The sequence below is a fragment of the Amphibalanus amphitrite genome, unplaced genomic scaffold, assembly GCF_019059575.1.
Source record: "Amphibalanus amphitrite isolate SeventyFive unplaced genomic scaffold, NRLGWU_Aamphi_draft 000041F_arrow, whole genome shotgun sequence".
Lineage (NCBI taxonomy): Eukaryota > Metazoa > Arthropoda > Thecostraca > Balanomorpha > Balanidae > Amphibalanus > Amphibalanus amphitrite.
Window position 1 is genome coordinate 1,025,457 of NW_024881537.1, and position 24,562 is coordinate 1,050,018.

At 47.4% G+C, this 24,562-nt stretch overlaps 2 protein-coding genes and 1 long non-coding RNA gene across 3 annotated transcripts; 1 reads left to right on the top strand and 2 right to left on the bottom strand.

Moving 5' to 3' along the window:
• Positions 1-3,843: 3,843 nt before the first annotated feature.
• On the bottom strand, positions 3,844-6,025 carry LOC122375701. The gene is made up of 2 exons (XM_043355198.1): positions 5,516-6,025; positions 3,844-5,264 (listed from the first exon to the last, which is right to left on the bottom strand). The coding sequence occupies exons 1-2, from the start codon at positions 5,992-5,994 to the stop codon at positions 4,463-4,465; spliced, it is 1,281 nt and encodes a 426-aa protein (XP_043211133.1). The 5' UTR covers positions 5,995-6,025; the 3' UTR covers positions 3,844-4,462.
• Positions 6,026-10,070: 4,045 nt separating this feature from the next.
• LOC122375708 lies at positions 10,071-10,494 on the bottom strand. Its single transcript, XR_006255441.1, has 2 exons — positions 10,321-10,494; positions 10,071-10,209 (listed from the first exon to the last, which is right to left on the bottom strand). It is a non-coding gene; the product is annotated as an uncharacterized LOC122375708 (long non-coding RNA).
• Positions 10,495-13,097: 2,603 nt separating this feature from the next.
• On the top strand, positions 13,098-16,943 carry LOC122375715 (fibrillin-1-like). The gene is made up of 3 exons (XM_043355216.1): positions 13,098-13,431; positions 13,818-14,246; positions 15,339-16,943. The coding sequence occupies exons 1-3, from the start codon at positions 13,399-13,401 to the stop codon at positions 16,542-16,544; spliced, it is 1,668 nt and encodes a 555-aa protein (XP_043211151.1). The 5' UTR covers positions 13,098-13,398; the 3' UTR covers positions 16,545-16,943.
• Positions 16,944-24,562: the final 7,619 nt, after the last annotated feature.

Sequence of the window (24,562 nt, forward strand, 5' to 3'; positions counted from 1 at the left end):
AGAAGCAAATGCAAAAATTCTGGTCCGGCCGGACGTCCGGTACTACCTTTCTGATCTTAAGCAAACTGGATGCTGTTTGAAGGTCAAAAAAAAAGTTTTCTGGTTGCCCGATATTCAGGGGCGTAGTCAGAATTTCCTCAAGGAGGGGGCCAAACGCACAGGGGCCCAAAATAACCCCCTCAAAATCCAAAAAGCCATCTGGTTGGATCCAATATTTTTTGGAGGGGGCCCAAATAAATAGAAAAATATTTATTAACAAAAATATTAGAACTGAGGGGGTAAGCAGTCCATGGGCCCTGTTAGATAGGCCCACGAATAGCTTCATAGAGTCGCCAGTCGGTTTTGAGGGCGGTCTGAGGGCCCGTAGGTCGGATGAGGGTTCTTCAGACCGTCACAGGCCCCTACAGCGCATGAGAGCCTCGTAAGCCGTCTGAGGGTCATATAAGCCGCCTAAGGGCCACTAAGACCGACAAAAGCCCTCTTTGCACTTGCAGAGGCCCAGTCATGCCGACGGAGGGCTCTCTCAGACAAACTAAGGACCCGTTCAGGGCATTTGAGGGCTTCCTCAAACCGATAGGGGCCCCTCAGATCGACAGTGGATCCGATCCGAGCTCCCTCAAACCGATATAGGGTCAGACCAACAGTCGGAACGCATTGATTCTGTTTACACACCGTTGGACCAAAGTTGGACCCATCCCATCCAACTGACCCCCTGGTTTCAATAGGGCCCCAAGGCTCTAAAATTGGGGCTCTCTTGGCCAAAGTATAACTACTCAGCTGTGTCAAAGGATCTGCCGCAGGGGCCTTTGCGTCGCCAAGGGCCCACTGTGTCAGCCAGGAGCCCCTATATAATAAGGACCCCTGGCTTCCAGGGGGGGGCATGGTCCCTTTGGCCCCCTCCTTGGCTATGCCACTGCAGGTGACAAGCGTTCTTCCAGGCGACCAGGGGGCAGGGGCTAGGCGACCAGGCCCCCAGGCGACCAGGGGCCCCCATGCGACTAGCCCCCAAGCGACCGGGGCCCTCTAGGCGACCAGGGGCCCCAGGAAACCGGGGGTCATCGGGTGAGTGCAGGGGCCCATTGGGTCATCAAAGGGCCACAGAAATGAAACTTCGATATCAATTTTCTTCCGAGCAGGGTTGTGCTCGACTCAAAAAAATTTGCCGACTCGACTCATCATTCAACTTCAGAATGCCCTGACTCAACTCTGACTCAAACAAGGAGCTGATTTTTTCCCTTGACTCGACTCATGACTCAAGCGGCTCAATGAAAATATGAGTTGACTCAAACTTGACTCAAATTTTTTGTTGAGTCAAGTGTGTTGACTCAAAATTGACTCAGATAAAAAAGTTGTTGAGCGGGGGGGGGGGGTGAAAAAATCCGGCAGCAGGGCCAGGTCTAAGTTGTTGAGCGGGGGAGAATGAAAAATTATACTATATATTGTTTCTAGAAAGTGTAGTCAGCTGAATCATGTTCCTAAATGTTTTTGACTCAACTCAATGTCAAAAGTTATTTTACTGACTCAACTCTGACTCAACTCAACACCTTAATATTTTTGTCCGACTCAACTCTGACTCAACTCAACAGCTCAACATTTTATCCGACTCGACTCAAATCTGACTCATTTGAGTCAGAGTTGAGTCAAATTTCTGACTCGACTCATGAGTCAAGCACAACCCTGCTTCCGAGTAAAAGACGTTTTATCCAGTGTTTGAAAAAAAATATCCCAGGGCCTGAGGGGCTCCCCCATGGCGCGTTTTGCGCTCAAGGGAGGGGGCCATTGCCCCCGTGGCCCCTCCCCCTTGGCTACGCCCCTGCCGATATTGTTATTCATGGACAAAGCCAGCTAAATCTCTAAATACGGCTGAGCTAAACAAATAAGCAAGAACCATTACCGGTTCTTTACTACAATGTATTATGTTAGTTAGCCCTCGCCCGGTGAGGGGGGTTGATGCACCGCCCTAAGGTTTTTCACAAATAACGTAAAAACGGCGGCGCTCAAATTTGGCATACCCTCTGGGGCAGCCTTTTGGCACTTGTCCTGAAAATTTCAGATCTTTTCAGGTCAGGTCACCAGGTCACAAACCCCGTACAAGTTCAGGGGAAAATTGGACTAGTTTAGCGGCAACTGAATGGCAGAGTTTTTCGTTGATAACGTGAGTTCTATAGCACTGGTACATTGTCAAAATAGCAAGAATACCGAATAAGAATACCTACCACGCAGTTTGCGGAGGGCTGTACCTACATGTAACTCTGGAACGAATCGCTCGAGCATCGATAACCATAAAACATACGACAAACGTTAAAGGTAGTGTGCCACCTTTGAAAGATTTCCCATTTTATTTTTCCTAGGAAAAGAAGCTTCTGTTTTTACCTAATATCGCAACAAAAATCAAAAATGGGCCTGGAATAGTGCCTTTTTCGCCTAAAAGTTTATCGGTTTTTCGATATGTATAACAACTGTAGTGGGCTGAGCTGCAAACAGGCGTCGGCAACAATCGCGAATGCGGCGCACATGTGACAATAAGCAAAGGTCATTATAGAGTTACGACGTACGGGAATGAGTTATCAGCTGTCTAATCGTAGACAACACAATGTCGAGCCTTAAACTGTAAGCCTGTATTGGAATTGTTTCTTTTATTTGGCTGTCGAACATTATTTATGGTTTGAAATATGATTTTATGTAAAATAATTGATATGAAAAAGCCGTCTCTTAAGTTATGACCCCATTTCACCACACGCAAGTGGCAGAAATGACAATGATCAGCTGACGCATTTTTCTTGGCCGAAGTCAGAGCGCGCGGCCCGACGCACCACCACCGCACCACAAAGTATGAGCAGAAGCCGCGCCCAAAGCCAGGGCCCCGGTAACGTGAGGTAGCCGAGTCGGTGCAGCGTGCGCTGACCCAAGCCGGGGCCGCAGCTTTGGGCGCGGTCTACCGCATCCCCCCGGGCTATCACATGACACCGGGAGGACGCGCGGCCCCGGCTTGGGTCAGCGCACGCTGCCCCGACTCGGCTACCTCACGTTACCGGGGCCCTGGCTTTGGGCGCGGTCTACCGCACCACCTAACAGGCGTGTTCGAAACCGCAGGAGATGATGATGAACGGGTTTATCGAAACTTGATTGGATGAGCATATCGGTAATAGCGATTTCAGTGTGTGCATTTATTGTTCATAGTGGTGTGAAATGTGGTTGGGGTACGACCGACAACCCGTCGGGGCGAATTTCGCACTGGGGTACTCAAAATTTGAAGAATTTAAGACGTTTCCATGAGTTTGAAGGTATGGATAAGTTCTAAAAATCCGGTTCTCCTTATCTGGGCCATTAACTCCATACGGTCCAGGAAAGCTGGCACACTACCTTTAACTTTGCAAACTATCATCGTATTTCCAATAACGGCACTGCTTATTTCGCCTCATCCCCCCCCCCCCCCGGTAACAGGTTTTGAAATTGGTTGAACCCCAAAACAGTGGCTGGATTCGCCCTTGGGCAGGGAAGTAGCGAAAATTCTGCCCACCCAGTGAAAAATCCTTAGAGGAGGCCCTGTGACCTGGAAGGTCAACCAATGACCTAACCTAGGACCTTTAAATTGGGGATCATCGGCTTCCTCTCGTCACGGGCAACACGCTCGTGTTTTCCGCGAAGCTCTACATTTCGATCATGGGCCATACGCGAGGGGGGTCGTAATTGTGCCGTCGAAGGACGCAAAATGGTCTGTGCCGGCGAGTGCCGCGCTCACATGAGACATGTATTGCCTTGGGCCGGGTTTGTTGTGGTGTGATTGTATTGTTAGCCAAATTCAAGTTGTAAACAAGGTATTTGTAACTGCAATGCGATGTAATTTTATTCAAAAGAAAACAAACCAAGCTACATATACGTCAAGTTCAAGAGTAGAAAAAAATTTCATCCTGAAACAAACAGGAGGTTGATGGTAAGGAAACGGCGATATAAACACGTATACTGTAAATATACAAATATTTAAACAAACAAAAAACACCTAATTTGATACTCACTTCATTGCAGCCAAGGTTCTAAATTCAAATATTCAAATCGATATCGAAACGGAAAACACCGTGAACTAAATAAACCTTAACCAAACTCGCGGGAACATATTCAGAGATCTTCGGCCAGAGATATTCGACTTCCAAATTCGGCCAGCGCGTCGAGATTTATCGCTGATCGTGACTTCGCGATACACTCCCCCCGCCGCTCATATAGTGGCGGTTTTCGGCTTCTAGTATGAGAACTAGCCGATGCACCGATCTTGTGATAGTTGTGTCTGCTTGGCCGGTATATTTGCCAGATCTTATGCCCCTTGCACCTTGCGCTTCGCTTTTGTATCGCAGAGTGAATGGCTTCTCGTAGTCGGCATCCAAGAACTGTCCCACAAAGCTCCAATCGAGGAACAGTCAGCTGTCTTGTTGGAGCTATCCGATTTTTTGCTGCGATGAGTCGAGCCTCAAAGTGACCCGTTTCGAGCTCCCATCGGGCGTAGGCGCATGCCCCGTACGCATGCATACTGGCATCCGAAAATATGATTACTATTGGGTCTCCTTTCGCTTCCTTTGGTTTCAAACAACGAGAGAATGTCACATCTTGCAACTTGAGTAGTTCCAGAAAAAAAGAACTTCCAACCCATCCTGTCTTGATCTGATATAGGATCATCCCATCCAATCGCTGAAGAGCCGTCTTGATTTTCAGTTCTCTGTCGTGTGACCAAATTTCGCAAGAGAATTTTTCCTTTCAACGTAACTGGTATGATCAACCCGAATGGATCGTATAGGCGTGCCGCCTGGCTCAATGTCAATACCATTCGCCGGGTAAGCCGTAAAGGGAAAATAGCATCGATGTTCGATTCTGTTAATTCGGGAGTGGCTGACATTTTGTTCCACTTCGACACAGAAACGTTTATTCTGACTTGGAACAAAAAGTGATCGCCCTTTGGTACCCAACACATGCCGAGTATTTTCTCTTTGTCAATGCTTAAGATTTGGATGCTGGGACAGATGCCCCCAGTATCATCTCCGGACATTATCCAATTCCAGTGTTTGATCTCAAAACCTCCCTTGTGTAGGATATTTTGCACGTTTTCAGCTAAGTGCAGTGCCATCTCCACGCTTGGAGCTAAGTGCAGTGCCATCTCCACGCTTGGAACTGATTGAATCAAGTCATCAACGTGACTGTTCTTGATTATCACGTCAGCAGCTTCTTCTGATTCATCTCTGTGCATTTCGGCGATTGATTTTAGAGCAACCATTGAGGTAGTTCCACTGGTCTTTCTCCAAACGCAACAGCTAATAAGATATGATGGTCAGGTTCTTGATGGATGTCCATATTGCGCCACAAGAAGTGATGTACATGTTGGTCCATTTCAGCAAGTTTGATGGAATTATACATTGTGTTTATATCAGCAACCAATCCAACCTGTTCTTCTCTAAAACGCAGCAAAATACCCAGTAGGTTATTTATCACATCCGGACCTTTCGCCCAATAATCGTTGAGGACGTGGCCCATAAAAGACGCTGAGGAATTGAATACAATCCTCAATGGAGTCGACGCAGAATCTGGCCCGAGTATTTCGTGGTGATGCAAATAATGCACCGGTCCTTCATAACTTGCTATTTCCTTCTCCGACAATTTTCTGGCTACCTGTCGTCTAAGCATGTCTTGCATTTGATCATTGTATGCTTCTGCGTGTGGAGCGCCAATCTTGATCAGCCTTCTTTCAGTGGCTCTTAAATTTGCTTCAGCGGCCTTAACATCTCGTTCCTCTTGCAAGGTGTAACTGCTACTACCCATTGCACATTTGCCGCATTTGCATCCGCCGCAGCGTGGTGTACAATGTGTGCCAAGATTTTCAATGACAAAATACTCGTCTAATTTCTCTGTTAAGCTTGTCATTGATTCGGCCCTCATATTGTTAATATCGGACACGACTATCCCGCAACCAATTTCTACTGATTGTGTCTTGGGCGTTGAAGTACTATCCATTGGATCGTAGCAACCGCGAATACAGTAACCAAACTGATTTTTAACACGCGCACTGCAGCGGGTCTGAGCCGAACACGAACTGCAGGGGGGGGGGGGGTTGAAAACAACCCCCCCTGAGATCTCGAAAACGGCGCAACGTAGCGACAAGCGATAAACGGCGTTGGATAGGTTAAGATGAGATCGACAAGAAATACTAAGATCATTTTTGGGTCAGGTCAAAAACGAGGTCACCAGAGGTCACCGAAGACAAAATGTTACGATTTTCACAACAGGAATTTCGCGGTAGTTTTTCTTGAATAACTTGTCTTGCACACAAGACAGAGGATCGATTCGAACGCCATCGTTCTTAGCTGGTCAAGGCGCATCGAATGATATATAATATGACCTCGAAAGGTCAAGTTGAAAATTTGACCTCAGGTCAAGGTCATGACCTGACCGAAATAGGTCATGTTGCATATCATTCGATCCGCATTGACGAGAAAAACACGATAAACGTCGAACGGAGTCTCTATCTCTACTCAATCTCAAGTTATTGAAGAAAAACCGCTGGTGACCTCAGGTGACCTAAGATGACCTGGAGATCACCTTCCAAAGGTCATAAGTGATATGTTTCGGTGAAATCACCAACAGGGACCTGTAATACTATGATCCTGAGCGTATTGAAGTCATAGGATGGCATTCAGAGTAAGTTGAAATTTCTCCCATTGACTTATAATGGGCCGGTCGCAAAAATGACCTGACCTTAGGTCATCGATATAAAAATTCCGAGATATACAAGTTGTAGCTCGTGATGACTTTACTATTTCCTGTGGGTTTCAAGATCATATCTCAACAACTGTGGGCTTGGTGGGATTGCAAACTTCGAAATTTACGTTTCGAGGTAGGGTCACTTGACCTGACCTGGTGACCTGACCATAGGTCACCTGGGGTCAAAATTTTTACTCATGGTGTGGAAAAGTTGTGAGAACAGGTATGCAAAATTTGGCGGCGCTACGCGCCGCCGTTTTCTCGCAATTTGCGAAAAACCACAGGGGGGGGGGGTTGAAAACAACCCCCCCCCCTGCAGTGCGCGTGTTAAGAAGCTGTAGACTGCCCACCGTTTCGACTACGTCTGGCATCAGCACACAGCAGTCGATGCTGATTAGCATGTCAACTCTTCCGTGCGGCCTTTCGATTTCTTGCACCCTTGGTTCGTTAAAAATTGATGACAAGGAAGACAGATCACATTGCTCGATGTCAGACGTAATGTCTTCGATACCATATGCATGGACCTGCCAGCATTTATCGTCCGCGTCTATAAGAGGAACAATATATCGTTTCGTGTTGAAGGCTTAGTTGTACCTGGTTTCCGACTTTTGTAATTGAAAGTTCAACTTCTTCACTGCATAAATTTAACCGGGATGCAGCCTTATGTGTAATCAAAGATATATTGGCGCCTGAATCCCATATCACTGTCAGCCGTTTGTCCTTGCAAATAACACCGCTCACCGCGAGCATTGATTTTCGCTTGTTATTTCTAGTTGAATGTATGGATGCGTTGCTTTCGTTTGGAGGCCGTTCAAAATGCAGACACGAGTGGTGACGTTTTCCACATTTTTCATTCAAAGGATTCCGTTTTTCACATTGATTTTCGTATGGGCATAATGAGGCTATATGTCCCTGTTGAAGACAATTGAAGCATGCTCCATTTTGTCGTAGAGTACACAATTTGTCTTCGCGAGTGGAATTGAGGAAAGCGTTACATTTGAAAATTGAGTGAAAATCCGTTTTGTGGATCCAGCAGCGACTATTCTCGATATCTATGTTATTCTTCTTTTTGCTACCTGTAAATTTCCTCGTGCTTGGGTTTTTTAACAGAGTTTTCATTCGGTCAGTCATGTTTTGAATTTGGTTGCATATTTTCACAACATCTGTTTGCGATGCATCGGTTGTCGTATCGGGATTCGTATCGGCAGATATCAAGTCGCTCGGATTGACTTGAAGACTATTTATTGCTGAATTTACATATTTTGAATTTGTACCGGTATAAGTTCGGACGTCGTCGTCCATATATTCGATGACCCTTTTTTCTTGTATTAAATAAGATAGTAAAGTACGAAAGGTAGAATCACAATTTGTACTGCTATTTTTCAGTTCTTCCATTTTTGTTACCCATTCCCGCTTTTGAGTTCTTGGCAGTAATTTTTCGACCATGGTGACCATTGTGGTCGTGTCCATTTCTTGAGACATGCCTAATCTTTGAAGTTCCATCCAACTGCGCTCCACCACTTCTACCATGGAAACAAACCTTTTGTTTTCGCCTTCTGGAATGGGCTTCAGTCTTTTGATATCAAGTATTATCGAATCGACTAATTTTCTCGTCTCTCCATATTTTAGATCTAACCTCCGAAACATCTCTTCGTAATCATCTTCTACGCCTTTCACCGTTTCCAGCGCAGCTCCTGACAAGCATTGTCGAAGTGCATAAGAATCCTTACCGAACTGTTTGGTCATTAGTCGAAGATAATCCTGCTTGAAACTTGTATATTGTCTGATATTTCCCGAGAAACGCGTGCATCTAAAGGTTTAACGTGAATTTCTGAAATTTTAATGTTTTCAGCCTTTGTCTTGATGGCAAACTTTGTTCGAATTTCATCCATGCTTGCCTCAACACCCATCATATATTCATCACATTCATCTAATAATTTGTCTATTAACCCTCGCCCTGGCAGGGCATTTTTCATAACACGGCCTGGCAGGGGGGGGTCGATGCGACCCCCCCTCGCGATTGGCTCCTATGGCACCTAGAAACACCAAATTTGGTAGGTAGGTGGGCCCCCTAGAGTTCTCGCCCCTGTGCAAATTTGGTTGCTCTAGGTCAATATTTAGGGGGGTTTTGGGGGGTATAAATGTAAAAATTTCGCTAAAAACAGGTCAAAGGTTTTCGCTTATAACTTTTCATCTAATTAAGATAGAGCAAAAAGAAAGGCACCAGTGAACTCAGCACGTCAAGGCGCGTCGAATGATATACTTTTTAGCTTGCTTAAGTCTACTTAAAGTTTTTCTTAAATTTTAAGTAAACTTAAATTAATAAATTAAGTTCAAGTTAACCAAATTGCATCATATCGCATATCATTCGATTCGGCTGATCGCCAGGAACACAATGATACCATTTTTTAAGCTCTAGCGTCATTATGTGCCAAGTTATTGGCAAAAACGTCATTTGACCTCAGTTGACCTCATTTGACCTGACCCATGGATAAGTACACCAAACAAAGAAGCACCAAGTGACCTGCTGTTAAGTACTGTCGTTTCAAAGCACAAAAGTGATAAAACGAAGCGGATATCTCCAGTATTTTCCGAATTTAGTATTTTCCCATAGGCTTAACATTACGACGTAATGACCTCTAACTGACCTCAGGTCAGTGACCTCAAAAAACCCGAACTATATGTTATACAACTCGGTGAACTTAGCATATCCTGAAAGTTTGAAGGAAATCAGTGCAAAACTGTGAGTTGGACAGGTGCAAAAAGAAAATTGAAATTTGACCATGACCTTGTACCGGTTTTTCTGACCTGGTGACCTGACCCAAGGTCACCCGGACCTGAAATTTTCAGGTCATATGAAAAAAGGCTGCCCCATAGGCTGTGCCAAATTTGTCGGCGCTGCGCGCCGCCGTTTTTACGCTATCTTCGAAAAACCTTAGGGGGGGGGGTCGCATCGACCCCCTCCCCCTGCCAGGGCGAGGGTTAAATGGTGTGGTCCCGTTTCGTTTATCGCAGCGTTGACCAGATCATTGCATTTTTCAACTTGCCGATATGCATCTTTGATATCTTCGAATTTATCCTTAATAGCAATAAATGGGCAATCGTTTTCGATCATGTCATGAAAACCAATAGTTTTTCTCGTAAATTTTCGTTTTGCGTTGGTTCGATCTTGTTTAGTCGTTCGTATTTCTTTCGTCATAGCCAACGGGAATCTCGAAGCCTGATCTTCTTGCTTGCTCATGATGAATAATTGCTAATTTACTTTTTTCACATCAATGAAAACAAGGAAAAGGAAAGAAAAGCTTAATGTTCAAGTTTGTTACGTTATGGCTTGAAGATGAAATGTATTGTTAGCCAAATTCAAGTTGTAAACAAGGTATTTGTAACTGCAATGCGATGTAATTTTATTAAAAAGAAAACAAACCAAGCTACATATACGTCAAGTTCAAGAGTAGAAAAAATTTCATCCTGAAACAAACAGGAGGTTGATGGTAAGGTCAAGGAAACGGCGATATAAACACGTATACTGAAAATATACAAATATTTAAACAAACAAAAAACACTTAATTTGATACTCACTTCATTGCAGCCAAGGTTCTAAATTCAAATATTCAAATCGATATCGAAACGGAAAACACCGTGAACTAAATAAACCTTAACCAAACTCGCGGGAACATATTCAGAGATCTTCGGCCAGAGATATTCGACTTCCAAATTCGGCCAGCGCGTCGAGATTTATCGCTGATCGTGACTTCGCGATACAGTGATGATGTGGTGACGTAGATTATGTATGTTACCGTGGTCCCGGCATGGTGTTACTTAGCGCGGGGTAGGTATAGGCTAGAGTGACCGTTGCACCCAGTGCGCTGAAGTTTGCGCAACCGATGGAACAAGGATGGGCAACGTGCCTGTGAGGGGTCTCAGCTCAATCGGGCCGGTGGTGAGGACATGGCGCGTGCTCAAAAAGTGTAGGTACATTTGCGTCATAGACTTTACATGTATAAATCGGCTTGCAAAATCGGGCGAAAATAGCTAAATTTGCCCGACACGGGTCCGGTACCCGTGCAGTATCTCGGTAACCGTGGGTCCGATCAGCACGGGGAGCTCAGTATCGTAAATGATAATCGAACGGGCTATCGAATGGTGTGCGGTGCAGGGATGGCACGTGCCACGTGCACCTGGTAACGCACTTATGCTTGAAAAATTGACTTTTGGACGGATTTTGGACTTAATGCTATTTTCGGGTGACTGTCAGACGGAGCGGGTTCGAACAATGCCTGTTGTCAAGAGAAACGTACCGCCTCTCATGGAAAAATTGTGAAAAGCTAATTGATCAAAAACAAGGTGGAACAAATCGCTGAAGGAAATGGCATTTGTTCATGACTTACCTACTTAATTACACGGGTTTTGCTGCATAAACTGGTACGTTTGACAATTGAAAATGGCATAGTTGAAAAGAGCATTCAATTTTGTCCAATATCCATTCATCGCTTTTGCATGAAGAGCAACAATATTCTTAAAAATATAAACGTTTCAAACTTCTACATAGTAATTCATCGATGGCCTCAATTTTTCAATAGGTAGCCTACGTCAACCTATGTTATAAAATATACTTCGCATGTTCTATATTAGAACGCATGGTTATCAGACACGAGCACCTCGATGCGATGGATATTTTTTCCCAAACCAAAATACTTACCCGTCAAAAGGCAATCGACCGAAATGGATACATAAACCATGGACACATGACCAACCAAACGCCCACCGATCGAAAACACCCATTATTCGCGTTGCGGAGCAAGCGGGTCACCCTAGGGGGCCCCATTCATCCGAGGGCTCGGGCCCTATCCACACGGGGGCCCGAGCCCCATCCACCCGGGGGCCCGGGCCCCATCCACCCGGGGGTCTGGACCCCGTCCACCAGGGGGCCCGGGCCCCATCCACCCAGGGGGCCAGGGCCCGTTCTCCCAAGGGTCCGGGCCCATCCATCCGGGGATCCGGGCCCCATCCACCCAGGGGCCCGGGTCCGTTCTCCCGGGGGCTCGGGCCCATCCATTGGGGGTCCCGGGCCCCATCCACCGGGGGTCCCGGGCCCCATCCACCAGGGGCCCCGGACCCGTTCTCCCGGGGGCCCGGGCCCCATCCACCCGGGGCCCGGGCCCGTTCTCCTGGGGGCCCGGGCCCGTTCTCATCCGGGGGCCCGGACCCGTTCTCCCGGGAGTTCGGGCCCCGTCCACGGGGGCCCGGGTCCCATCCACCCAGGGGGCCCGGGCCCGTTCTCCCGGGGGCCCGGGCCCCATCCACCTGGAGCCCCAGGCCGACCCCTCACCCGTGGTGTCCCAGTAGGCATTTCTCGAAGCGGGCTCGTCCAATTAGATTAGGACCTCTCTCCTCTCTCTTTCTCTCTCTCTCTCTCTCTCTCTCTCTCTCTCTCTCTCTCTCTCTCTCTCTCTCTCTCTCTCTCTCTCTCTCTCTCTCTCTCTCTCTCTTTCTCTCTCTCTCTCTCTCTCTCTCTCTTTCTCTCTCTCTCTTTCTTTCTCTCTCTCTCGAGCGGGCCCCCGACAGAAATTTCGGGGGGGTCAGCTGACCCTCTGACCCCCCCTGGCTGCGCCACTGCCCCTGCAGGCAAAACCGTTGACGTTAGGTCAAATCTGAGGGAATTACTCAGAAAGGGCGTTAATAGGGCTATCGAATGCGCTTTTCCGCGGCGCTGTAGCTCTATTGGTTCCCGAGTTATGCGTTGGCATCTTGGAAATTTTCGACATTCGACCTGGAAATCGGCGAAATTTTGCCTTTAATGACCTCTGGTGACCTGACCTTTGACCTGACCAAAAAAAATTGACCGAAGTGATTTCGTCATTATTTTTGACGCTCTTTCGAACGCCACCTTCCGCGTATCGCTACGTGGCGCAGGAGCCGAGTTAGAAGGGGGGTGTTCAGACACCCCCCAGCAGGGCGTGGAAATCCAGGACCCCCAGCCGGGCGCGGGTTAATCTATAGCCTATCCACAAACTGGGCACCTTTTATCACATGCTAAGTTATGCTTGCTCATCACTACCAAGCATTGTTTCTCAAGATGATGAGTCTGCACATCTGTTGTTTTTGCAGCGTCTTTGGATTGCGCAGCCGTTGTTAAAACTCGGCTTATCCTCGTTCGTCAAATAAGGTTATCACGCGACAACCATTAGCCAGTGCAATCATGGCAGAATATTATCAATCCGATCATTGGTAGGCATATCGGTTCACGTAACACGTATCGAGCGTAGTTGTCTGCGTAGTTTCATTTCTCTCACATTGAGAACGTCTGAAATGCGGAAGCAGCGGTATGAGAGATCTCCCCCCGGGTCGGGTGATGAGGGGGGGGGGGGGCAGAGGAGGGGGGGGGGGGGTTACGGAGATACCGCCCGGCGTGCCACCGGAGGTGGTAAGGTGTTATATGTGTGTCACCAAACCTGTTGGCAGCGCGAAATCGCCGCCGCCGCCGCCGATGTCACTATTCTCAGCGGGTGAGAGCGGCAGCTCCGGCGGCGACAACTTTGAGCTCGTTTCTGGCGCGGCCGGTTCAGCGGCAGCGGCTGGTCATGAAGAGGACGCGGTATATAAGCTGCCGTCGGCTTCCATTCAGCAGCCAGAGCTCACCGAGCAGCTGCTGCAGACATGAAGCCAATCCGACTCGCAGCCGCCCTGCTGGTAAGTTCAAATCCCGGCAATTCGTGAAATTTCATTATGAGAGTTGTCTGAGAAATGCTGGCCCGCCCCGCAGAGTTCGTTAAATTCATAGCGCGTAAACAATTTAGCCCAGTGCAAAAATACAGGGTGTAGACCAGGATCATTTTTATTAAAGATGAGAGGCATTAAAAACGTTAGCAATTAACAACTTTATGATTTGCTACACATAAGCGTTAAAGTTTTGCGATAATCGAGTCCCTTCTCAGTTTGAGCAATGCTGTGACAATAATGACGTCTTGTTTTGCGCCCTCGGCAACGAGATTCACTTTAAGCCTCACTCGGGTCACTTGTCCCTTCGTGACCCCACTCGGGACCCACCTGATCAATCTGTGACCCCTCGTCGACAGCTGGTGACCGCCGTGGCCGCGGCCGGCAGTGACGGCCCGGCCGCCACCGTCGGGTCAGAGGGCGCCTCTGCCGCCGCCGAGTCCGCCGAGGGCGGCAAGCGCTCCGGACGCTTCTTCTCGCTGTTCTCGCGGCTGTTCGGCTACCCGGCCGAGAAGGAGGTGGAGACGCCAGTCGTGGCCGCGGCGCCGACCGTCGTGCAGACGGTGCCGCACGTGCAGCGCGTCCATCGGCCCATCAAGATCAGCCCCGTGATCGTGCTCAAGCCCGAGCACCCGTCGCCGCCGCAAGTGGTCATCAAACCTCAGCTACCGCCGCCAGTGGTCATCAAACCGCACCCGGCGCCGGTGGTCGTCCCCGAGCACCCGCCGCCAGTCGTCATCCCGGAGCCTGAGTATCCGCCGTCAGTCGTCATCCCCGAGCCTTGCACGGTGAGAGACAGGGGATGTGCGCGAGGGGTCGGCGGGGCTTCCCGATAGGTGGGGCTGCCAACGCCCTTGGGACGTCTCAGTGCAGAACGTTAGCCGATAGCTGGTTACGACTGTTTTACTGAATGAAAAGGAGCCTTGATAATTCTTAACTAATGTGCTTAAAGTGATAAAAAATAAATTGGATTAATTTTGCTTAACATGTGCAAAGCCTTTGCTAGATATGAAGACACGATAATTTTAATCAAATCGCTTAGATCTGAATCGAATTTTATTACGGAGCGAGCGAAGCGAGCGTAGTCTTTCCTTAGATTAACGGAAATTTCTGAGTATGAGCGGCCGGCCGGCCGGCCGGCCGGCCGGCCGGCCGTGCGGACGCTTTTGCGAGGCTTATATCTCAGCAACCACTTGACCGATTTACATGCGGTAAATTTTGTAGGGTAGCTTCATTCCTTCTACCAAGTATTGGACTATTCCCGATGCATGTGGGTGACCCGTTATGCACGTGCCACGTGCAAAACGAAGAGGTGTCAGTTTTGTAATTGTTGCAATATCTCGGTAACTACTTGGCCGATTGCGCTGAAAGTTGGCATGTAGGTAGGCACCCACTAGGCACTGCATATCCATGTGCCAGAGTTGGGGTGCTGCTGCACGTGCGCACGTGCAGGGGTCGTTTCCAGATCTCGAGAACGGCTCGACCGATTGCGCTCAAATTTGGTACACAGTTAGGGACCGGTTAGTAGGGTGCCGTGCACAAGTCAGTTGGGACCCATTTTGCACGTGCGCACGTGCAGGGTGCCGCTTCCAGATCTCGAGAACGGCTGGGCCGATTGTGCTCAAATTTGGCACATCGCTAGAAACTGGTCAGTAGGGTGCCGTGCACAAGTCAGTTGGAGGTACCCCCTCGAAATTCTGCACGTGCAAGGCTCACCCCCTCGCTCGCTCCGTTAGTCGCCCCAAAAGGCGCTATACTGGTTGTTTTGGTCACGTATGACGACTTCAATCTTGCCTCTCTACCACCGTGCTCGTGTGACGCCTTGTGCCGCTCGTCGGACGTCTAGCCCGCTGACACAAATGTTGGTTGCGTGTCCGCAGGGCTACGGCTGCCCCGAGTGCGACAGCCACCGTCCGTGTCTGTCCGGCTACTGCTGGACGGGCCAGTGCGTGCAGTGTCTGTTCGCCGGTCACTGCGGCGCCGGCTACCTCTGCGAGTCTCAGGTGTGCGTGCCGGCGCCGGCGCCGGTGCCGGAGCCCGAGTACTGCGGCGCCGAGCGGCCCTGCCCGCACGGCTTCTACTGCGCGCACGGCCACTGCAAGCCGTACGTTCTGCCGGGCTACCCGTGCGAGGGCCCCGAGAGCTGCGAGTCCAACAGCTGCCCGCACGGCACGTGCGCCGCCTGCTCCCAGTGGAAGCCGTGCCCGCACGGCGAGTTCTGCTCACACGGCGTCTGCAATCCGCCCGGCAACACCGACGACCAGTGCTGGTTCAACCTGCAGTGCCGCTCGCACATCTGCCTCAAGGGCCAGTGCGCCGAGTGCGCCCAACGCAGCGACTGCCCCTCGGGCCAGTACTGCCGCCAGGGTAAGTGCAAGACGCGCGGACTCTTCGGCGACGAGTGCTCTTCGCCGGCCGAGTGCAGGTCCAACAACTGCGACGTCAATGTGGGCCGCTGCATAGACTGCAGGAACTCACTGCAGTGCTCCCAGCTGCAGTACTGCAGCGCCGACAACCGCTGCGAGGACAAGCGGCCGTTCCAGTTCCCGTGCACCAAGGACTACGAGTGCGTCACCGACCGCTGCAGCAGGGACAGGGTGTGCGTGTTCTGCAGCCGCTCCCAGCACTGCGACAACGAGTTCGAGTACTGCGACCTCAAAGAGGGCGACTGCAAGGAGCTGCTCGACTTCGGAAGGAAGTGCGAGTCCACAAGAGAGTGCCGCAGGCCGCTCAAGTGTGAAGACAAGAAGTGCGTTGAGTGCACCAGAAACAGGGACTGCCCCGGCAGCAAGAACCGCTGCAAGGACAACAGGTGCGTGAAGAAGTCCGGGGCGCTCGACAAGTGCAAAGACGACTCAGACTGCGACTCGGGAGTGTGCGACAAGGACAAGTGTCGGCAGTGTCGGAAGGGCGGCGGCGGCCCAGACAACTGTCCCCGAGGCCAGAGGTGTAACGACGACGGGGTGTGCCAGCGCTTCAACGTCCCCGAGAACGGCGCCTGCGAGAGCGGCCTGGACTCGCAGTGCCAGAGCGGTCTCGTGTGCACCAACCTGAGGTGCAAGAAGAGGAAGAGCCCTACAGGATAAATCAACGTTGAAAGTTAGAGTCAGCACTCTATTATTTTTTAATTCCCCCAGATTGACAATCTTCATTGTTTTGGAATGAGATGAGAAGAGAATATGTGAAAGCGCTTTGATGAGTTCAACCAGTGTTCTACTTTAGAGAAAGAATTTACCAGACCGGCGCTCCCGCATTTCAAAGCTCCGAAAAAGACTCGCCTCATGGCTGCTGTTAGTTGTTTGTTACCCGAAACTGACAAAACTGATGTTATAGCTTTCGGGGTTTCCAAAAGTGTGCTCATCGTGTAATAGCATGTCGTCGTCAATGCGCCGCGCCGTTTTTCACGTCTGCTGGGGCACGGGCAAGACTTGGTGCCGCGACAGGTCAGGATTGTGTGTGAAGGGAAACAAAGTGTTTGTGTTAGTGTCAGCTTTTTATGTGTTGTTTTTACGTCGTTGAATAATATGTCAATACACGTTATGAAACTTTACGATGGCATTTGCATCGTCTCCGCTACGCACCCAGAATCCAGATACATATAACAACCAGCGCGTGCCGAATTCAAAAGTTTGGCATTTCAAGATGGATCGAGAGGCACCCACCTTGAAGACATAAATCGTAGCTGTTTTGATGATCGCAATTTTCCTAACTGTAAAAATGAAGCCTAAGTGCTCCATAAGAAACTGATAGATAACTATCATCAAACTGTTGTCTGATAAAAAAAAAAACGGGTAACCTCAAACTTGTGATCTTATAGATGCTTCGTTTCTTTCCGACAGCCTTATACAAGCGATCACAAAAGATAGGTAGGGAAAAGTGGGGTAAGCCGGTCAGGGTAGGTAAGACGGGCACACCTTCTGCAGACCAAACCAATAGCGCTACGAGCGAGAAAAATTAGGACCAGAATTGCCTTTCCCACCACACACCACCATTGAAGTCTGGTGAATTTGTATTCAGTCGATGATATTTTATTTTGATTTCTTTAAAACACTCATTTCATTGAAACATCCATAATGTATTGTGCAAGCTTTTGTGTGCAGCACTTTAGAGTTAAAAACTCGCAATCACTTGTGGTACACTCATATGCCACATTGTTCATTTACCGCGGATTTGCTTTGTCTGCATCAAATTGTCCACAGAGAAAAATCGTGCTGAACTTCTGACATTGAGTTTGGGGTAAGGCGGGCAACTATGAATCCAATGGGTCTGTAATGGTGAAAATATTTTTGTTGCTGTTGGAAAAAAGAAGCATTTCTAATAACAATATGTTCGATTCCGATACTCACAAACATCAGGTATTGACGAAGTGTCATTTCTAATCTTCCTCAGGTAAATGATAGTAATTCGTATTCGTTTACCTCAGTGTAGCCCGAAACGAATACGAATTACTCACAAACATGTTAGCAATATTCCTTCGGCACAGTTAATCCTCGAATAATGAATGTGAAAAACGGTTCTACATGGCTTCTGAACTAGGGCCTATATACGAGCATACGCCTTCTGCACGAATCTCGTATACTGCCATTTCCGAAGCACTTGAGACCAACGAGCGACTGTATCAATGCGGCTAGTCTCGGGCATTTGTTGCGAGCTGTGCTGGTCGTTGAAAGAAGCTGGCCGTCTTGCCCTACCCATGTGACCGTCTTACCCAATGGGGTGGGGTAAGACGGGTTTTTGCAAGGTTTTGCAAAAATAGCTGCAGTTTAGGTATTTGTTGAGTCAGGTCTAGGTCTCATCTTCTGGCAAATGGAAGTAAAATGTCTAAAAAAGGTTTTCACTCAGTTTCCCGTCTCTATGATGTTTCTAGCCGGCTGAAAAATAGCTCCAAAGTTAAGGTGCTCGTCTTACCCCACTTCCCCTAGAAATACTTAGCAAAATAAACCATTAATTCGGCCGGGCCCCGGGGTAATCCCTACCACCGCAGCCCAGGGGGGGGGGGCGTTTTCGCCCCCCCCCCCTGTCTAACTCCGTAAATAAGGGAGCTACGGAAACAAAAGCGATGCCAAACGAAAGGTCCTTACGAATCGATTCTAAAGCACCTAAAATTTTTGACCTCAGGTCAATTTTCAAGGTCAGAGGTCAAGGTTAAAGGCAAAAACCGGCACATGTGTAGTGATCTCAAAGTAAGCTTTCTAGCCCTCGCCCATGTAGGGGGGGGGGTTGGTGCAACCCCCCCCTGAGGCTTTTCGGAAATAGTGCAAAAACGGCGGCGCGCAGCGCCGTCAAATTTTGGGTACCTTATGGGGCAAACCTTGCGCATCTTTTGATGAAAAAATTTGACCGGGTCATGTCAGGTCACGGAGTTATGACGTCACAAAGGGAACAGCCTCCGGCCGGATTTTCACAAACTGAGTGCCAACGCCCGAGGTTTCCTGCCGGTGGTACGGACATCGGTTGATGGATCGTGATGAAACTTCCCATGCATGCTGGGGCAAGTATTGGCTATCATATGGTATAAGAAACTTGACCGGGTCAGGTCAGGTCACGGAGCTATGACGTCACAAGAGGAACAGCGTCCGGTACTATTTTTGAAAAACGCCCGAACCACTATTTTGCTAATTCTTGTCACCTCAATGGGAATATGCAGCAATATTAGCTTCTATAGGGAGCAAATGGACCTCCCAAATCCAAAAATACAATCAGATTTCAAAAATTTACATTTTGATTTTTCGAATTTCTGCCGCCGACTGTGACCTTGCCGACTTCCGGCGCTCCCAACGCGCCATTTTTAGAGCTAGGGAAACGAAATACATACCAAACGATAGAGAATTGATCAAGGAACACGATAGTGAAGATTTCAAGTCGATATCTCCCACCGTTTTGCCGCAATCGCCGCGGAAAGTTGAAAAAAAAGTCTATTTTTCCGAAAATTTGACCTTTGACCGGTCAAAAGTAGGTCAAATGTTGACCTAGGAACAAAAAATATACCACCAATCGCGAGATCTCGGCGAGAGCAATCCGTTGGTCTTTTCCGCTAAGCTCTACGACGCTCCGTTTTCAAACGCCAAGGGGGGGTCGCACCAACCCCCCTGCATGGGCGAAGGTGGCAGATCGCCGTTTACGGGCGAGGGCTAGAGGACGACAGGCTGCATCGAACCGGCAAAATTGGGTGTCAAACAAAAGAAGAGAATGTGAGGATTCCGAAAATGTGCTCAAAGTCAAAGGTTAAGGTCAAGGTCATGCTCAAAATTGACCTCAAACTTGACACTTTTTCGCACATCTTGCGTGATAACTTCCAAGATGTTTTGAAATGTTTTGAGGCTTATCAGTTCCCTATTTGTGGTTCATCTTACGATACAAGGCTGCTCAAAGGTCAAGGTCACAGAAGAGTATCCCTGCTAGAGGCTATTTTACTAATTCAAGTTAGTAATAATAAATAAGTCAATTTTGCCATCCGGAGCTCTAAATGAAGACTTAGAGGAAAATAGATGCCACATTCGTGATCAGCGGGTATAAATCCATCATAAACGACCTTTCTTGTCTCAAGGTCAACCAGAGGTCATTCGAGGTTACATGAGGTCAACATAAAACTTGACCTTTTCCGAGCAAATATATATATATATATATATATATATATATATATATATATATATATATATATATATATATATATATATATATATATATATATCATTCGACGTGGCTTGACAAGGCGAATGCGATGGTACCATTGCCGTAGCTCTAGGACCATTTTTGTCGAAGTTATTTGCGAAAAACTAAAACCACCTTTCGGGGTCGTTGACCTGACCTCTGAACTCAGGTCACAAAAACTATTTTTCTATTTTTCTCTAGGTCAAACGCTACACAACCGGGCTCGTAATTTGTCTTTATCTCTAAAACTCTATTTTTAGCAGCTATTTGAAGTTTGCGTCTGTGACGCCGAAGTTTGCCGTGCAGGGGTCTAGAAAAATGAACCTTGTGACGTCATCAAGGGGGCTAGGTCCAAATTTTTTACTTCAGAAGATGTCAAATTAATGGGAGAAAAGGTACTGAAAGTTTCGCTTTCCTATCCCAAAGCGTTCGGGAGCTATCGTAAATATTCGCCAGGGGGGGGGCGAAAAACGCCCCCAGGCCCCGTGCGAGGGTTAACCCGGCAGGCGGTGGGCCTCCCGGCCACCTTCCGCGCGGTGGGAAGACATTTTTTGCTCCCCCCCCCCCCGTATCTCCGAAACTACTGGACGGATCCGGAAAATTCAAACGATGTTCGATAGCCCTGTCAAATTTGTCGAGAAAAAACAAATTTCATTGACCTCGGGCCTCGGGGTTACCGATGACGTCACAGGTCAGGTCAAAGATAAATGTTTCACCGTAGGGAATGCGCTATAACACCGAGTAAAACGCATTTTGTTGAAAATCAGCGATAGGGCGTCAGTTGTCTAGTACATATGTTGCTATTAGAGGTCACTGGTCATACCAGGTCAGGTCACAGGTCAGGTCACCAAAGGTCACCAAGGGTCACCACATGAACCCAACTTTACTAAAATTGTGCGATGCATGTTTAATGGCCAGTTTTTCATTTCCAACTCAATGGTGTTGGTTATAAGACCATCAGGTACGGTTTAGGTCACTTTCTGGTGCAGGTCAGGTCAAGGTCAGGTCAAGGTCAGGTCAAAAAAGGTCAAATTTCAAAGTTGATATTTTTGCATATACCTAATGGATATTAATTCGATGTCAAAGATTGAGTTTGAAAATTTGACGTCATCATTTTCGAACAGTTTTTTCGCTATAACTTGGCAAAAAAGCGAGGTATCGATCTGAAATTTGGTATGTGGATAGAAGACGGTAGGTAATATCACGTATATTCCGGTTTTTTCGAAAAATAAAAAATGATTTTTTTTGCTAATAAATCCAAAAAAAGTTTTTTTTTTAAGTTTGGGGATTAAAACCCAAAATTTAAAAAATCCGAGATAACAGTTTTGTAGCCCTGTCAATTCTACACCTTTTATGTCTTGATCATTGTTCTGTATCTTCAAAGCTATAGGCCTGACAGGTCTTCTCGCGAAGGGTTTTTTTCGGTCGAAAATTACAGAACATGACGTCATTCTGATGTCATTTGTGGCTAACCTATCATAGCCCCTGTAAGATTTTTGGTCATAATATGTAAAATTGGTGCCCGGAGGGGTCCTGAAAGTTTGATGGCGATACCTCCAGCCGTTTAGGAGATATCGACGGAAAAGGACGGGGGGGCCGTTTCGCCCCCCCCCCCTTCGGGGCGCGGGTTAAAAAATGCGGGAAATAAGTTACTATGTAAAGCTTCTCGCTTCGAGAAGCTACTATGTAAGTCTTGTAAGTTTCATATTTTTGTGAATAATATCTTGTCACCGAGGGCGTTACGAAATTGCGACATTTTAGGACCATGCCGAGGGTTATTTATGATGTCTTAGGCCAGAAACCTGACCTGACATGAAAATGCAGTTGATACTACTGATATTCCATTTCGACTTGGCACGTTACCTGACACAACGGATGTGTGGCAATCAAGCGAAACATTCAAATATTTTTTTATTCCAAAATCCAAATAATCCATATAAAGCAATGTAACGTTTTTTATCTCCCCTAACCATATTCAGCTACTCGCTTTAGTAGGGGAAGTTGGGGGAACGCCGAAGACTTTTTTTTCTGACGCCCGTAGCACGCAAGGTAGACAATAGTGATGTCAATTACGGAAAATCGTAATACCGATACCAAACCAAATACCAACCGAAACCGTGGAGAAATACCGAAACCAAACCAACTCAGGAACATGAGGAAAATACCAACTTTTTACCTATTTCTTAGCCTCTTAAACATTAGCGAGGGTTCATGATACCAACAAAATACCAAACACATTAGGATTGAAATACCAAATACCGAGATATTATTGGTTTGGTATCGGTATACCAAAAAGTTGGTATCCGATTGACATCTCTAGTAGACAACATACGCTATTCTTGTTGGCGTCATTCGAGAGGCCAGTCTTTTGCCTTTCAAACATACCAGGCGCATTTGATGAATTCGCATACCGTTAAGCGCACAAACTAAAAATATCAAAGAAGTGACTTTTTCGGCGTTGCCCCGGACTGCGGGGAAAGCCGAAAATGGGAGAAATGATCTACGGGGAATGCCGACATTGATGTTTTGCCATTTTATCTCAAACTTTATCCAGAATTCATCAAAGCTGACACACGTTTCAAGAGCACTGGAAGTTATAATTGTGTGATATAATAAGAAAATGCCAGGTAAATCATTCTTTATAGGTAACAGGCCGTTGTGTCGGTTGAAAGTGTAATTTGTGTCACTAAAAATACGCGTTGCTATTCTACAGCAGTAAAGTCCACGTAGCGTGCTTTTAACACGTGCGTAATCGCACGTTTTCGGCATTACCCCAGCCAGCCATACTTTCATTTGCAGGCCCATAACTTTTCAACGTGCTGTATAAATTTCAAATAGGCAGCACACTTATGCAAAGACATGCTAAAGATTACTTGACCGAATTGGCCAGACAAACGGTAGCATAATGAGTAAAAAATGCAGCTTCAAAGGCGCATGTAGTACAAGGGAAACGTACCTTGAAAACGCTCTTGGCGCCCTCACAGTCGAAGTATTCCGAATGACGACTCGTAACAAACATGCGATAATTGTAGTCACTTAAGCTTCAGAGCATCACTGACAGGTGGCATCTGCATGTCTTACGGTTTTCGAAATATCTCGAATTTCGGCTTTGCCCCAACTCCGGCATTGCCCCAACTTCCCCTAGGTATTTGAGCCGTCTTTGATGGTGTTTGGCGCTGGAGTGCAAGTGCCTGTGTGCACATGGTGGTATATCCAATAACAGGAAATACATAGTTATGTCGTCCATACAGAAATATATAACTGTAATATGTAGATAAATTGACATCAACGTTTCTCTATCTCGATCTCGGATCTGCGATGACCTTTTGGTTCACAACAACGTAAGAATCTTGACAACGACCGGTACTGACTCTAGTTTTATGCTGCTGCCACAGTTGTGCCACTCTGGTTCTATAAATAGTGTTTGTCGTGTATGTGCATAAGAGAGCCGCTTTTCAACGTTCCTCGGTGTAGCGAACTTTCGACATGCAGCTCAGCGACAAACGCCGACGTTTATGGCGTCGACCAGTTGTTATCGCGTCTGGAGCAGGTTACTACACGTTTCCTCTCGTCTCTGCTCCTGATCTCTTGCTCCATGCACGCGGGTCGGTGGTCAATGGGACGCTCTCTAGCACACGTGGCGGGCCCACCGACTCGGATTACATCTTCAACTCGCACAATCGTCTCACCAATTATACAGCCGCACGAGCGCTACAATGTTTCTCCAAATAAAACGTGAATTTCTTGCGGCAGTAAGGAAATGCAATAGCCTAGATATTCCTGGACTAAAGCTGTTTCCTGAATTTTGATTGGCGCAACTTGATCAAATCGTCTTTGTAATTCCCCAGCTGTAGGTATTCTCCAGCTGTGAGGATGAATATATTTCTTAACCCTCGCCCTGGCAGGGCATTTTTCATAACACGGCCTGGCAGGGGGGGGGGTCGATGCGACCCCCCCCCACCTCGCGATTGGCTCCTATGGCAGCTAGAAACACCAAATTTGGTAGGTAGGTGGGCCCCCTGGATTTCAAGTAAACTTAAATTAATTATTAATTAATTAAGGTCGAGTTAACCAAATTGCATCATATCGCATATCATTCGATTCGGCTGATCATCAGGAACACAATGACACCATTTTTTAAGCTCTAGCGTCATTATGTGCCAAGTTATTGGCAAAAACGTCATTTGACCTCAGTTGACCTCATTTGACCTGACCCATGGATAAGTACACCAAACAAAGAAGCACCAAGTGACCTGCTGTTAAGTACTGTGGTTTCAAAGCACAAAAGTGATAGAACGAAGCGGATATCCCCAGTATTTTCCGAATTTAGTATTTTCCCATAGGCTTAACATTACGACGTAATGACCTCTAACTGACCTCAGGTCAGTGACCTCGAAAAACCCGAACTATATGTTATACAACTCGGTGAACTTAGCACATCCTGAAAGTTGGA

Excerpts from the sequence above, each read along its gene's own strand:
- LOC122375701 (XM_043355198.1), bottom strand. The coding sequence starts at position 5,994 with ATGGATAGTACTTCAACGCCCAAGACACAATCAGTAGAAATTGGTTGC. Across the intron at positions 5,265-5,515 it reads AATTCCTCAGCGTCTTTTAT|CTCAATGGTTGCTCTAAAAT; the intron begins GGGCCACGTCCT and ends CAGTGGAACTAC.
- LOC122375715 (XM_043355216.1), top strand. The coding sequence starts at position 13,399 with ATGAAGCCAATCCGACTCGCAGCCGCCCTGCTG. Across the intron at positions 13,432-13,817 it reads GACTCGCAGCCGCCCTGCTG|CTGGTGACCGCCGTGGCCGC; the intron begins GTAAGTTCAAAT and ends CCTCGTCGACAG. Across the intron at positions 14,247-15,338 it reads TCATCCCCGAGCCTTGCACG|GGCTACGGCTGCCCCGAGTG; the intron begins GTGAGAGACAGG and ends GCGTGTCCGCAG.